General features: G+C 42.3%; 1 protein-coding gene across 1 annotated transcript in view; it reads left to right on the top strand.

Moving 5' to 3' along the window:
• TP53BP2 (tumor protein p53 binding protein 2) overlaps positions 1-15,118 on the top strand; it is a 57,206-nt gene that overhangs the window by 25,648 nt on the left and 16,440 nt on the right. Inside the window, exons 3-11 of the mRNA XM_082217324.1 lie at positions 5,454-5,567; positions 6,678-6,757; positions 8,203-8,304; positions 9,008-9,182; positions 10,349-10,530; positions 10,882-11,046; positions 11,410-11,647; positions 13,468-13,596; positions 14,392-14,546. Coding sequence (XP_082073450.1) covers positions 5,454-5,567; positions 6,678-6,757; positions 8,203-8,304; positions 9,008-9,182; positions 10,349-10,530; positions 10,882-11,046; positions 11,410-11,647; positions 13,468-13,596; positions 14,392-14,546 — 1,340 coding nt within the window. The remainder of the gene's footprint in view (positions 1-5,453; positions 5,568-6,677; positions 6,758-8,202; positions 8,305-9,007; positions 9,183-10,348; positions 10,531-10,881; positions 11,047-11,409; positions 11,648-13,467; positions 13,597-14,391; positions 14,547-15,118) is intronic.

The following is a 15,118-nucleotide window of genomic DNA, read 5'->3' as shown; positions in this document are numbered from 1 at the left end:
TATTAAGTTGTTAGGCTACTACCCAGCTCTTCTCACTTTTCTTATCTAGTATCTTTAGACAATGGTTCGTTGTCACATTGAGCAGTGATGGCTGTTTGAATAGAGTGGCATTGGTTTTAAGTATGCTGTGTTGACATGCTTTACCTAGGTCAGCTTGCCAAAAGGGTGCAACAGAACAGGTTGTGACATTAGTACAGTTATTCTGCATTGTCCAAAACACTGATTTCCTGATACCGTTACTCATCAGATTAGTTGAGAGCCAGTGTGGTGTAGTGGTTAAGAGCGGTAGTCACGTAATCTGGGGAACCGGGTTCGTGTCTCCGCTCCTCCACATGCAGCTGCTGGGTGACCTTGGGCTAGTCACACTTCTTTGAAGTCTCAGCCCCACTCACCTCACAGAGTGTTTGTTGTGGGGGAGGAAGGGAAAGGAGAATGTTAGCCGCTTTGAGACCCCTTAAAGGGAGTGAAAGGCGGGATATCAAATCCAAACTCTTCTTCTTTTTCTAGTTTTTTAATAGTTTCCTCGCTTTGCCTGACCCATAAGAGTGCACCCTGATTATATGTCTGAATCCTCAGATTTTCTGTTCTATTCACTTTATATGATTTTATATTGCTGTTTTAGATTGTGTATTATTACAGTGGTGCCTCGCAAGACGAAATTAATTCGTTCCGCAAGTTTTTTCTTCTTGCGAGTTTTTCGTCTTGCGATGCACGGTTTCCCATAGGAATGCATTGAAAATCAATTAATGCGTTCCTATGGAAACCGCCTTCAGACCAGGTCCGGGGACAGTCTGTCCCCCGACCTCTTCTGAAGGCTGGGGGGGGGACAAGGGCTTTTCTTCCCACCCCCAGCATTTTAAAAAACCCCTGGACAGCGGAGGACTCCTCCGCTGTCCAGGGCGATCTTAAAATGCTGGCGGGCGGCATTTTAAAATCGCCGGGGACAGCGGAGGATGTAAAAGCCCCTGGGAAGGCAGGCAGGGGGGACAAAGACTTTCGCCCCCCGCCCGCCTGCCTTCAAAAGCTCTCCCGGGAAGGCAGGCAGGGGGGAGCAAAGACTTTCGCCCCCCGCCCGCCTGCCTTCAAAAGCTCTCCCGGGAAGGCAGGCAGGGGGGAGCAAAGACCTTCGCCCCCTGCCCGCCTTCAGAAGAGGTCCAGGAAGGCCGGCGGGGGGCGAAAATCTTTGCTCCCCCCCGCCTGCCTTCAAAAGCCGTCCGCGATAGCGGGAAGCTCTTCCCTGCTATCCCGGACTGCTTTTAAAATGCTGGCGGTGGGGAGCAAAGCCTTTCGGCCCCCGCCGGCCTTCCTGGACCTCTTCTGAAGGCCGGAGGGGGGGGGGAAAGGCTTTGCTCCCCACCACCAGCATTTAAAAGAGGTCCCCGGAGATTTCCCTATGGGCTTTCGTCTTGCGAAGCAAGCCCATAGGGAAATTCATCTTGCAAAGCGCCTCCAAAACAGAAAACCCTTTCGTCCTGCGGGTTTTCCGTCTTGTGAGGCATTTGTCTTGCGGGGTACCACTGTATTATTGATCAGTTTGCCACCCTGGACTTCTTCAGGAAGAAAGGCATGACATAAATGCAACTAATAGGGAGCTTGCTTTTTAGATTGTACTTTAGAGATTTTGCCCTGCTATGTTTAATACAATGTATGTGGAAATATGTTGCAGATGTTTGAAGCATTCAGTTGTAAATGCACACTGAAGACATGTGCCTTTATACTTATAAATTCTAGAAACAAATTTTGTATCATACAACCTTATTCATAAGAGCAAACTCGAGACTTTCTCCAATGCTGATTATATTTAATTGGATTGAGGATGATGTGTCTGTGGGAAAAAAGCCTTTGGTCAAAATTTTGCTGATTGTAGCTAGAGTAGTGTAGGTCTGAAAATGGAAGGGCTCTCAATCCCCATATAGACGGGACTGGCTATTGAAATCTTCAACTAGCAGAAAATGATGAATTGGCTAATCTGGTTTATTGGAGGTATTTTCCACTACAAAATTTTCTGAGAGGTGACTGTTTTGTGAAACAGTGTAATATGAATTTTGGAAGTATTATATTTGAAATAAATTGAATTATGTAGCTTTGTATTTATGAATAAATGAGCTTAAAAAAAGTAAGAGGGTTTTTTAAAAAAAATTAAAGCAGCAGGACTCTCAGCTCTTTCATAAACCTGTCCTTTAATATTGACTGCTGGTTCCATGGGAAAGCTGGTCTACTTGTTGTTGACAGTTTATTTCCTGTAAATGGGCTGTCCTTCAGTGTATCAGCCAGCCAGCCATGCTACATGATACCTTATTTCTGCAAATTTCCCCCTACAGTCAGTATTCTGTGGCCACGGAGCACACTTGGTTCACATTGGCTTATATTGTGTTTCTTCCTAGCATTTTTTCCTTAAAATTGTACTTTTGCAAACTTTGGGGTTTCCCCAAGCCTGCTGGTACCTCTTCTTTCTATGTGAATGATGTTTGGCTGTATAAGTAGCAGCATTCACAGAAATAGTGGAAGTGATTATGCATTAGCAACATTTGTTTATAAAAATACTTACTGTAATATCATTAAAAATATCAAGGCAGTGTACAACAATATATATAAAAATGATGTACACTGCTTTGAGATAGATAGATATAAACACCAGAATGAGTCAATGCATTGAGAATCCTAGCAAAAAAAGGGCATTTCCTTAACTTTTAGTTAATTTTTACTAGAATATTGTCTAAAACTACCTTAAACAAATCGGCTTAGCCTCATCCAGACCCTGCTTATTCTAAATGATAGCGATACTTTCCTTTGTGATTTACAAGATGAGCTGTTTAGCTGTCTAGACAAATAACCACGGTAGCTGCTTTTTCTGTAACAGTGACCTACTTGCTTATACTGTAAAACTAATCAGCTTTGACAGTAACCCCAGAAAATTTCCTCCTTAGGTTGTTTCAACATGGCTGCAGTTTTTTCCTTCCTTAAAGAAAACCCTTTTGTTTTTTAAAAAATTAAGCTAAGAACCTGTTGGACATCATAAAAATCCTACACATCTTGTATGAAAGTTTATAATGAGAACCACAATTGAACTACTGGAATATTAAAAAGGCTTACATGCAGGGGTAGGGTGTGGTGTCCTAATGTCATTAATCATTTGTACACTTCCATCTTTATCCTTGAATGAAGACAAACATTATTGTCTCACTAAACCAGCAATTGCCTATCATTATCACCAGTTTTTACCATAATCTCTTCTGTGTTCATTACCTTTTGTTCTTAACGTCTTGTCCCTATAGAGCATTCAGTAAAATTGGAAGCTTGCTGTTATTAGACATTTGGGTGCTACCATGATAAAAGTATAGGTTTTTTATTTTGCCTTCAATTTAGATTGCATATGGTGGGAAGAATTTTTTTTTAAAAAAATTTCAGCCAGGGCTGTCAGCAGGGCATTATTTTCTAAATAAGTGCTGTGTTTCATTTCATCTAAAAAGTTCCTCCCTTCTAAAATAACAATTAAAAAGACTTACTTTTTAAATTTATGTAACTAATTAGAGCTGTACAGTTGTACCTTGGTTGACAAACGACTTGTGACTCGCAACGTTTTGGCTCCCGAACGCCGCAAACCCGGAAGTGATTGTTTTGGTTTGCGAATGTTCTTTGGAACCCGAATGTCTGTCACGGCTTCCGATAGGCTGCAGGAGGTTTCTGCAGCCAATCAGAAGCCATGCCTTGGTTTGAAAACATTTTGGAAGTCAAATGGACTTCCGGAACGGATTCCGTTTGACTTCTGAGGTACGACTGTATTAGGATTGTGTGACAGACATGTTATCAAAAATATATTGACTGGATCCTAGTGAACTAGTTCTACAGCTCATGGTCAGCTTGGCAGCTTAAACCAGAGTTAAACAAAGCCAAAGTTTCCTTCCGTACCAGACGAAGCAACATGTAATGTGTACAAAGCTTAATGAATTGACACCATGGTACCATCCATTAGATTTACTCAAACCTGTCCCCTGAACTGGGACAAGGGATATTCCTGTCACGGTTCCATGCACCATTAGGGCTCCATCCAGTAGGATTCACTTGCATAGGAGGATAGGAAGTTGCCTTATGCAGCGTGTGACCATTAATCCATCTAACTCTGTATTGTCTACACTGACTGGCAATTGCTCTCCAGGATTTTTGACACAATTCCTTCCCAGCCCTACCTGGAGGTGCTTGAGATTGAACCTTGGACCTTTGGCATGCAAAGCTGGTGTTCTGTTCTTTCCTGCACTGCAATGGGTAACGAGGAATTTCTAAACTGGAAATGCTAAGCTTCTGTTTAGGCTTCAGCAATGAGAAATGGAAGCCTTGTGCAACATGTTTGCAGCGTTCACTTGCAGCCTACTTTGAGCCTGAAACTGGACTCCAAGGCAGCAATGTTCAAGAAAGATTTGAACTAAAAAGGCTGTTTCGATAAGTTAAAGGTCAAATTGGGGGAAAGAAATCGGTGAATCGCTCTCCATAAGCCGGACCTTTTTCTCTCCAAACACTTTCTGTTACCTGAAGTTCATTGCTAAATGAGTGCCTAGAAAGCATAGCAGAGGCATATTCTGTTAAGAGTATTTTGCTTAATCCTTTAAGTCCGCTCCAGCTTTGTGTCTGTAACATGAACATTTTTAAGCAAGATGCACTGAGTTGATGATAAGTGTACACAAATAGTTAAGCTACATGAAAAAATAACACCCCGAGAATTCAAGAGGATGACATATTAAAACAGAATACAGTGGTACCTCTAGTTACGAACTTAATTCATTCCGGGGTCCGTTCTTAACCTGAAACTGTTCTTAACTAGAGGTGTGCTTGCTGCTGCTGCGCCGCTGGCACATGATTTCCATTCTTATCCTGGGGCAAAGTTCTCAACTCGAGTTGACGCTTCCAGGTTAGCAGAGTTTGTAACCTGAGACGTTTGTAACTCGAGGTACCACAGTATGCCGACATTTGGCACATGGGCGCATTTGCAAACTTCAGAAGCTGCCATCACACTCGCTGCAACAAAGCACACACCACATGCTATTTTCTATAGTCGAATGCTTCTTTAAAGCCAGATTTCAGCAGAAGGTGAGGCCTCTGCGTCTGCATGTGTACCCAGAGCTGCTACACTGGCGACTTCTGAGATGCGTCTTGCCCATGTGTGTTGCTGTATTTCTTGGTAAAAATGACATAGCTCTTCTGTATCATGTTCTCTGGTTTGTTAGGAAAGCATTTCCCTGTTTCTCCTTCCACCCTTTTAAAGACTGCTTTCACGTGATTCAAAAGGGGCATACTCAGTGTGGATGAACTCTGCAACTTTTGAATAGGAGGCTGCGATGGATACACTGCAAATACACCTTTGGTTCATCACATAAAGTATCCTATAGAGGCAGGTTTTGTTTGTTCCCTTACTACTGAAAGAGAGAGAATATAGAGAGGACTTGCTCTGTATCTTTCAGAGTGCCCTGTAGCTGACAACGAGCGCATGTTGGATCTTCTGCAGCGCCATGGAGTCCAGAGAAATGAAGTTAGGTTCTTTCTTCGCCATGAGCGGTCTCCTAATCGAGAAGCAGGTGAGTGTTAATTCTGCTTTTTTGAGTGCAAGCCCAGGGTGAAACTTTGGAGAGGGTGCAGTGGCTCTTCATGCAAGTTCCTTTAACCTAAATTAGGGGTGGGGAACTGGGTTTGACTGGCGTGCAGGATCCTGAGGCTCCTGAACCTCCATAGGCCCTTTTGACAGGTAGGACATGACGCAAGACGAAGCATTTGCCATGATGGTTTGAAATCACACTGACCGGGCAAAGAAGCAAGGTTTTGCTGATGTTACTAATGGGTGTTGCTTGCAAACCTGCTTTCGACAGGGAGTTATGCAATTACCTACCTCACACCCGACATAGTTAGGACCTCTCTTGGCCTTAATTAGGCCTACTGGCTGTAGACTCCCCACTGGTGGCTTAGATGTATTGGACACCCAGCTGTGTGGAAGGCAGAAGTACAGCAGAATGTAAAGCTCCCAGGATTGTGTGATGAAAATCTCCTTTTAGAGGCACATTAATGCTTTTGCCAGCTGAATAAATGTTGCGTTCCATACTTGCTTCTTGTTGAATTCAGTGATGCAGTGATTTCAGAAACCACAATTTCTTTTTCTTAATTCATGTCTATTCTTCATGGTCTTTACTGATTAATCAGGAAGCCCCTTCGGCTGGTTTGGTTGGCTAGGACATGTGTTTGGCTTTGTTACAATTGCAAGCTAGCTATGGTGCAATGAAGCTAAAGGGTCCTTGTTTCACAGACCAGTCCCTTAATTGTGCCTTAAATGCTGAGTTCATGCAAACCATTTATTTGGCCTGATGCTATTTTTAAAAATATATATATAACTTGTCTACTTTAATTTTCATGAAAAAGGTACCTCTTGTTTCTCTTCTCTTGTCCCCTGCATATCTGACAAGGTTAATACATTTATTGCACAGGCAGCATTTTGTATGGCAGGGCTGCTGTTGTGCTTACATTGATTTTCAAGTGTTGTTGGGTGACTTTGGACCAAGTCTGAAACTGCAAACCTGCTTGTTTCTTCATTTCCTCCTCCCAACCTTGTAGAGAGGTAGTTTATATTAAAAGCATTCTTCTTCTTCTTTTTTAAAAAACTACTTACCATTTTTTTTTGTTCACTTCATACTTAAAAGGGAGCGGACCAAGAGTGCAAGATCCAGGCTTGAAGAGAAATGGTGTAAAAATGCCTGGTGAGCGGAGAATAGAGAATGGAGTAAGTATTTAGCATAAAACTACTTAAATGCAATCAAGGAAATAATTTCCTTTCGGTTTACAAATTTATTTTTTCTTCAAAACACCTAATTATGAAATTAGAAATATTTATTTGACTTCCACGGTCAGTTCTTATATTAGTTAATAGGTTCAGTCACAGAATACTACCCGGTCTCTGAAGGGATTTCACTTTGTGATGAGATCTATCTGTATTTTTGTTACTATTACTTATGTGAAGTCTAGATTGAGGAATCTCAAACAGGCTGCAAAAAGCAGGAGGTGGGGAGCCCTCTTGCCTGTTAGAAATACCGTATTTTTCGCCCTATAGGACACACTTTCCCCCCTCCAAAAATGAAGGGGAAATGTGTGTGCATCCTATGGGGTGAATGCAGGCTTCAGGAAGCTATCCCCCCAGCCCGGCAAACTCCGGGAGCAATGGTGAGGTTGCGCGCAACCTTGCCATCGCTCTTGGACCCGTTCTGGGGGCTGGGGGCTGGGGTCGGGGGAAGCTTGGGCTTCCCCAGCCCTGCAAGCTTTGGGAGCGATGGCGAGGTTGCGCAACCTCGCCTTCGCTCCCGGACCCCCAGCCCTGAGGCTAAAAACGAAGCCAGGACAGCTAGTGGGATCCATCTCACTCGCTGTCATGGCTTCTTTGCTGTTTGGGGGGGAATATTTCCCCCCCTTTATTCCCCCCCCATAAGTGCGCCCTATGGGCCGGTGCGCCCTATAGGGCGAAAAATACGGTATGTGACCAGTCTGCTCTGTATTTGTTTTTTTTTGGGGGGGGGCCTCAGCAAAACAGGCTGAGTGTTTTGCCCAAGGTTTCATGTTCCAAGCCTCCCAAGCCACTGTGTAGTATAAAGTGTGAGGCTTCCTGGCATTCCTGGTATCAGTTCAACCTTTTAAAAAGCCCATAGAAGTCTCCAATCCTCAAATTATTTACTAGCCTGTCAAGAAGCCAGTAGCTTGCATTTCCTCACCATGATCAACTCCTGCCCGGAAACCTATGTCTCCACTGTGGAAGGACGTGTGGATCCAGAATTGGCCTTCACAGTCACTTAGGGACTCATTGCCTGAACCCCCCTACAGCATGTGGTTTGACTCTGTTGTTGGTGTAGTGCACCTGCTTCTGACTTGTGGTGGTCTGTGGATCAGGATGGAGCAAATTGATGTCTGGATTCTATTAGTTTGAGTTGGAGGTTGAACATAGATGACCCCTGTGTACCTTCTGGTTTGGTGATTGTCCAGAATGCACTGGAACAAAAGTATGCCAGTAACTTGTTTTCATCTTCTTCAGTAGTCCTTGCTTTTTACCTTCCACCATGCCTCCAAAATAGTACAGCAATCAGGCCTTTAATTCTGAAGCCAGATGGCCAATGTAGACTTCAGCACAATAGTATGCTTATACCAAACTCTTACATATGTGTATATATTTAATTACTGAAGGTCAATGCTCCTCGGATGGATATGACTCTAGCTGAATTGCAGGAAATGGCATCACGTCAACAGCAACAAATAGAGGCCCAACAGCAAATGCTGGCTAACAAGGTTTGTTGAAATAAGTTTTCCCCCTGTAAAAATTACCTATGAATAAAAAGGTATGAGAAAAGCAGCTTCTAAAAAATGTGAATTTTGTAAAGTGCTAAATATTAAAAGTGGCATCCTTGGATTCCTTAAAATAGCCTGTTTTGGGGGCAAACAAGTTAGTTACTGTGGACTGAGAGCTGTGCCTTAATTTGGCCATGACCACCTTCAGTGCCAAATGTTATGTGTTCTTTTTGAATGTATCATATATGTGTTAGGAAATCCTGTGGTTCCCTGAAAACTTGCTAGAGTTCTGAACTGGGAAGATTGGTTACTGAAGATAAGTGTTTCTGAAAGAGGGTTTGCTCCCCAAATTGAGGGCCAAATAAAATGATGCTGGAGGATTTAAGTTCAAGACCTAAGCTCTTTTTAAAAAGAGAATTGCAGGTGTTTTTGTCTCCAGCCTTTTCCTTGGAAGCCATTTTTAATTATATAAATTTCTGTGGCTGGAGGAAGGTATGGGAACCCTAAACAATTTGTTTAGCTTTGTACACTCATCTTCCTTTAGTTTAGTTGGGTTTTTAAATATTTTTTGTAATTAAGTGAACTGCAGTGCTTACTATTGTAATGCATAAGATGAAGTAGGTTTCGTCTGCTCTAGAAATCATATGTCACCATTAAATAGCTTAATCACAATGAGCATAATGCTTGTTCTGTTGACTTGTAGGAGCAGCGGTTAAAATTTCTGAAACAGCAGGACCAGCGGCAGCAACAACAAGCTGCAGAGCAGGAAAAACTCAAAAGATTAAAAGAAATTGCTGAGAATCAGGAAGCCAAGTTGAAGAAAGTGAGAGCTCTCAAAGGTCACGTGGAACAAAAACGGCTCAGTAATGGGAAGCTAGGTGAGTTGCTAGAGGTTTTTTGGATAACTGGTTTATAATGTCTGTTTCAAGTTAGTGTTCAGATGTTCCTACATAGAATTGTTTAGATATTGGCTGCATTCTCATATAATGTTGGGTCATGGTTTATTCAACAAATGAGTTGTCTCACAGACAAGCAAACAAGCCATGCATGTTTCTCCAAAGCATGGTTTGTTTTTCAGTTACTCTTGCCTCATGCCTCTGTAGCTTGGTGAGTATCTAGAGTGGGGTGGGCAAACAAACCATGGTTAGGCAAGGTTTGTATTGAAGCATAATGCTAAAACAGTTAAAACAAGCCATGGTTTTTTAAACCAACAACAAACTTTCAGTGTGGCAGACCCTGCCTTGTAGAACTGCCTACCTGTAGAGGTTTGGCAAGAACTGTGCCTGCCTATCTTTAGACATCATCTGAAAACTGTTGTCTAGACAGTTCAGTGTGATTTCCACTTTTTAACCAACCAGTATCCACTGATGTTTTCTCGGTGTTTTTAAACGACATTTTTATTGATACTTTGACTGATTTTATTATATTTGTATGTTGTAAGCCACCTTGACAAACTTTTTGAAAGTGAAGATTATAAATATTTCAATAAACAAACAAATAATATTGACACTGATATTCTCCCTTGCTTTGATATGATACATTTTGCAAGTGTATCTTCCCAACTCTGAATTTTTCCTGTTCCTCCCCAGGCCGTTTCAATGCAGCAAAAAGTGTACTGTAAATGAATTTAGCGGCATACAGTCCAATATCATTTTATAGCTCCCTTACCTAGCAGAAAATTGCTTCAATTCAAACTCTGTGTGGCACTACCCGGTGGTTAACTATCTTCAGGTCCTAGAACAAAATCTCTCACAATTTGTTCAGGGCTTAAATAATGCACATCTACCTGTCTCTCCCCCCCACAAAAGAGTGAAAAATTTTTTTGATGAAAAAATAATGTCCAGAAGACCTTTCTTCTGATAAATAAACTATATAAATTCTGAAGCTGATAACTTGATAGCTTGATCAGCTGTCTAGCTTCTGATTGGTGTAACCTTCTTTGAGCTTCTGGTCATATCTGCCCCATTAGCAGCTGCCTTGGAAGCAGCCAACATTTGGTCATTTCTCAGCAACAGCCATTGTATTCTGTCTTCTTCCTCTACAGTGGAAGAGATTGAGCAGATGAACAGTTTGTTCCAGCAAAAACAACGAGAGCTGGTACTGGCTGTGTCAAAGGTAGAGGAACTTACTAGGCAGTTGGAGATGCTGAAGAATGGCCGGATTGATGGTTACCATGACAACCAGTCAGCTGTCGCTGAGCTTGACCGACTGTACAAGGAGCTTCAGGTAAACCGCAAGTCTGCTCTACAGACCTGGAGTAAGGGAGGTGGGCAGGTCACACATTGCCTTGTGAAGGAATTTGCTTTCACCTCTTGTCTCTGACAAAGCCAGAATTGTCCAACCTGCTTAACAGTCAGCATAGTTTGTGTCTTCTGTATTATTCTCAGTGTCGATTATTGTCTACCTGACGCACTTGTGTACAGAAGCAAAGCCCACCCAGAACTTCCATGCGGGCTCCTACCCTTTCAGAACTTGTGCTTTTTAAAAAATAAAAAAAAAATAGTTTTGTGCATCACGGCAACCACCCTGGAAGTTATTTATTTTGCATTCCTAATTTCCCCTCCTGAATGCATTCAGCTGAGGAACAAACTGAACCAGGAGCAGAATGCCAAGCTGCAGCAACAGAGGGACTCTTTAAACAAACGCAACTCAGAGGTGGCAGTTATGGATAAGCGTGTTAATGAGCTGAGGGAACGGCTGTGGAAGAAGAAGGCTGCGCTGCAGCAAAAGGAGAACGTCCCGGTGAGTTCCAGGCACCCCCCCAACCCCCTCCCAAAATGCTACTCTTAACACTGAAGTATTTGCTGAGAAGTATTTGGTGAGAAGTTGCTGAGAAGCTTTGTGTCTGCCATATCCCTAACATTTTCATTGTAGCATGAAAACCGCTTTAAATAATACATTAGCATTAACCTATTTAGTCCTTTATAAAGGGAAGAGCGGTTCCTACACCTTTAGTGCTTTCATTCCACAAAAGAAAATACATTGTGTATACAGAGCCTATACTGTGTGTGTGTGTGTGTTCCCGGCGGGGGGGGGGGGATTCCCCAAAAGACGGATTGTATGGATTGCTTAATTATTTCTTAAATCTTGATGCATCTTGTGTAGGTGTCTCCAGATGGGAATCAGCCACAGCCAGTGGTATCTACTCCAAGTCGAGTGGCAGCTGTTGGTCCTTACATCCAGTCTTCCACCATGCCACGCGTTGCCTCAAGGAATGAACTTTTAGTCAAACCAGTCTACCCTGATGGGACTTCAGCCTCGCAAGCCCCTGATGGTCTATTGAAAACGCAGACTCTCCCAAACATGAGAGCTGGTATTCTTTCACAAGTGAAAGCTCCTGGAGGTAACTATTCTTTTCTTCCGGTTTTTATTAATGCAAAGTGTGTTGGTATTTCCTGTTGTCGCCTGGTCCAGTTTTTTTTAATCCTTCTGATGCAGAACTTGCGAAGTATAGCAATTAGCCATCTATGTTTAATTTAGCTGTTTGAAAGGAACATTTTTCTGGAAGTAACTAATCTTTTCTCTCTCTGTTTCCTTTAATCACCTTAACTAGGTGAGGGGCAGTGCATTCTATATGGTAGTTTCAAGAATAAATGAAATAATAAATGCTAAACAGTGATCATTTAGACATATATTCAAAACTCTCACTGCTCAACAAGATTTTTTTTTTATCTCAGCATTAGTTCCATTGATATCATATGGCAATACCCCATGTTTCTGGCATTAGTGTTTAAGTGTTGATTTTATTGGATAATGCTGTATTTGTAAATTGTAAATATTAGAAGCAAGTTGGTTATCCAGAAGAAGAGGCACTGTATAGTTAATTCTTCTTCGTATGGTACTCTTGTTTTGTCTTCAGTGAGCAAGAGTGTTTATGGATTTCAATTTTGCTATTAAAAACACTTTGAGAACCTATTTTTTGTGAAGTGCTTATGAAAGTTGTACAAAATACTCATGTCTCAATATGTACAACTGTTAAAAGAAGACTGTACATGTCTTGGAAATCTTATTTTTTGTGAGCTTGAGCTGTTTGGTGTTTTATCCTAGTTTTAAAGTTACATATTTTAATTATAGCATAGAAATAGGATGCATTAATTTTAAATTGTGCATTCTCTCCCTGCCTCTCTCTCCGTAGTCCATTTGCTCAAGCAGTGCTAAGTGTTCTGTGAAAACTGCCTTGTGATTAAGCCTGTGAGATTTGTGAATGTTAGGCTTGCGTTAGGGGAGGTTTAATTCACATTCCTCTCTATCTATGAATTCATGTGAGTGGCCTTCAGTGAATTAAGCCTGTTTTAGCCTTCTCCATCTGCAAGAAAAAGGAATTATGACTTTCCCTTAGTTATTGTTACAAGGATGATAGATAGCTACTGAGTGTTGTAACGCAATGCATTTTTGTATAAAGTTGCTGCTCCAGAAATTAAGAGATCATATGGAGGCGCCAGATTTGTTGATAGCCGATTATAAATATCAGTTATCAACAGAGTTCTTGTTAAGAATTTGTACTGATTTTTCAAAGCAAGTTGTGCTTACCAATACGTAAACCGAGTTTCCATTTCTGTAAGTTAATTCTTTTATCTGGGTACTTGTGGGCAGTATCCCTACAAGCTGTGTAATTCTACCAGACCTCACAATCAGTGTAGCCCTTGATGTTTTCACAGTTCTTTGGATATTGGAAATAATCTCTTGATTGTACACCACTGTGCCTGAATCGCTTCTAATAATGATACTCCTTTCAGCAGCAGAGCCCAGTTAACACCAGAGAATCCTGATTTGTCAGGATCAGCTAAGCTCAGTCTATATCTTTTATATGTGGAACATAAATGTGATTCTTCTGTTCTTGAACTAGCATTATTTATTTTCCTCTACTGCCACTGTTTCTGGGGAAAATGCTAACTCAAATTGTGCTAATAATTTAATACTGTAACCGTAATTAGCAAATGGGGCAAAAGCTAATAGGTCCAGTGAAACATGTCTCCAGAACCATGTTTCTGGCTCCTTGAGTGCTTTTGCCTGGGTAGAATGGGTCATTGATATGTGATAATGCCTCTCGCTTGCCTGGATGAAGAGATAATGTGCATGTATGTGTAGTGTGCCTTGTATTCTGGAGAAGGGGTCCCGTCCCCCCATTTTCCTTCTTATTTTCTCTGTTCCCTTTTACTCCAGGTACTACACCTGCTGGTTCAAAACCTCCACTCGCTATCAGTGACTGGAATAATGCGAGCGCTGGCCATGTTATCAGCCAAGGGCTAACTTCCATGGTGACCAAAGCCAACAGTAGCAATGAAGTGCAAGGTAGGTCCGTTTTTATGGGTGTTTCTGCCTCTTTCCAAAATAAGCAGAGTATGTCTTTGTAACCCTAATGCTACATAATGTACTTTAAAGATGATTAACTGCCTGTCACAAGGGTTGTTTGCTCTTATTCTGGGTTGGGGTGGCTTCTCTCTCCCAGAATCTTGCTGGTGTGCTTAGTCCAGGGGTCAGCAAACTTTTTCAGCAGGGGGCTGGTCCACTGTCCCTCAGACCTTGTGGGGGACGACGACTATATTTTGAATGAATGAATGAATAAATAAATAAATTCCTATGCCCCACAAATAACCCAGAGATGCATTTTAAATAAAAGCACACATTCTACTCATGTAAAAACACACTGATTCCTGGACCGTCCGTGGGCTGGATTGAGAAGGCGATTGGGCCGGTTCCAGCCCCCGGGCCTTAGTTTGCCTACCCATGAGTCAGCTCAGATGCTTCTCTTCATTTCAGTAGCTCAGGTGGTGGAATGGTTAACCTAATTTCCTAATGGAGCTGTGATAGTTCTCTGTTGATCCCTCTTCAGCTTAATGTTTTGACCCTTAAAGTTGTAACAGTGCTGCTTGCACAGATGGCGCTGGCTTCCAACTGGTCTGCTTTATTTGTGGCTGATATTATTATGTGACACACACCCGGTCCATTTCTTATGAGAAGACAGTGTTACTTCATGGAAGATCTTTTTAGCTGAGAAGTGTGCTTTTTTTAAAAAAAAAGTTTTAGTTTTTTTCAAAAGTATTATAAATGCTTACTTCAAATCTGACCCTCCTTTTGTCTTTTTAGTTGGTGAGGGAGATGTTCCCCTTAGAGAAAGGGAGAAAAAAGTGCGCCCCTTTTCCATGTTTGATTCTGTTGACTCCAATGGAGCTGTTGGAGTGCCTACAACAGGTACACTGAGAAAAAACCAGAGCAGCGAGGACCTCCTGCGAGACGGCCAGGTATTTGGACGTGTAGTGTCTTTTGAGTTGCAATCTGAATGTGCTCTCCAAGCAAGCTTGAGAAGCCTCTAAATCCATGTGCTACTGTGAACAGCGGTCATGAATTTATGCTAAACGTCTCAGTCTCTTGCTAGCTAGTATGATCTGCTGGGCATAATTAAAAACTTGATTTTAGATGAGCCAAAGATTCAGTGGGTTTTTTGGCATATACAGTGGTGCCTCACAAGACGAAATTAATTCGTTCCGCAAGTCTCTTCGTCTTGCGGTTTTTTCGTCTTGTGATGCACGGTTTCCCATAGGAATGCATTGAAAATCAATTAATGCGTTCCTAGGGAAACCGCTTTCAGACCAGGTCCGGGGACAGTCTGTCCCCGGACCTCTTCTGAAGGCTGGGGGGGGGACAAGGGCTTTTCTTCCCACCCCCAGCATTTTAAAATCGCCCCGGACAGCGGAGGACTTCTCCGCTGTCCGGGGCGATTTAAAAGCCCCTGGGAAGGCAGGCAGGGGGGACAAAGACTTTTGCCCCCGGCCAGCCTTCAGAAGAGGTCCTGGACCTCTTCTGAAGGCGGGCG

The sequence above is a fragment of the Podarcis vaucheri genome (genome assembly GCF_965113315.1).
Source record: "Podarcis vaucheri genome assembly, chromosome: 3".
Lineage (NCBI taxonomy): Eukaryota > Metazoa > Chordata > Lepidosauria > Squamata > Lacertidae > Podarcis > Podarcis vaucheri.
The sequence above is the reverse complement of the archived record's forward strand: the minus strand, read 5'-3'. Positions and strand labels throughout refer to the sequence as shown.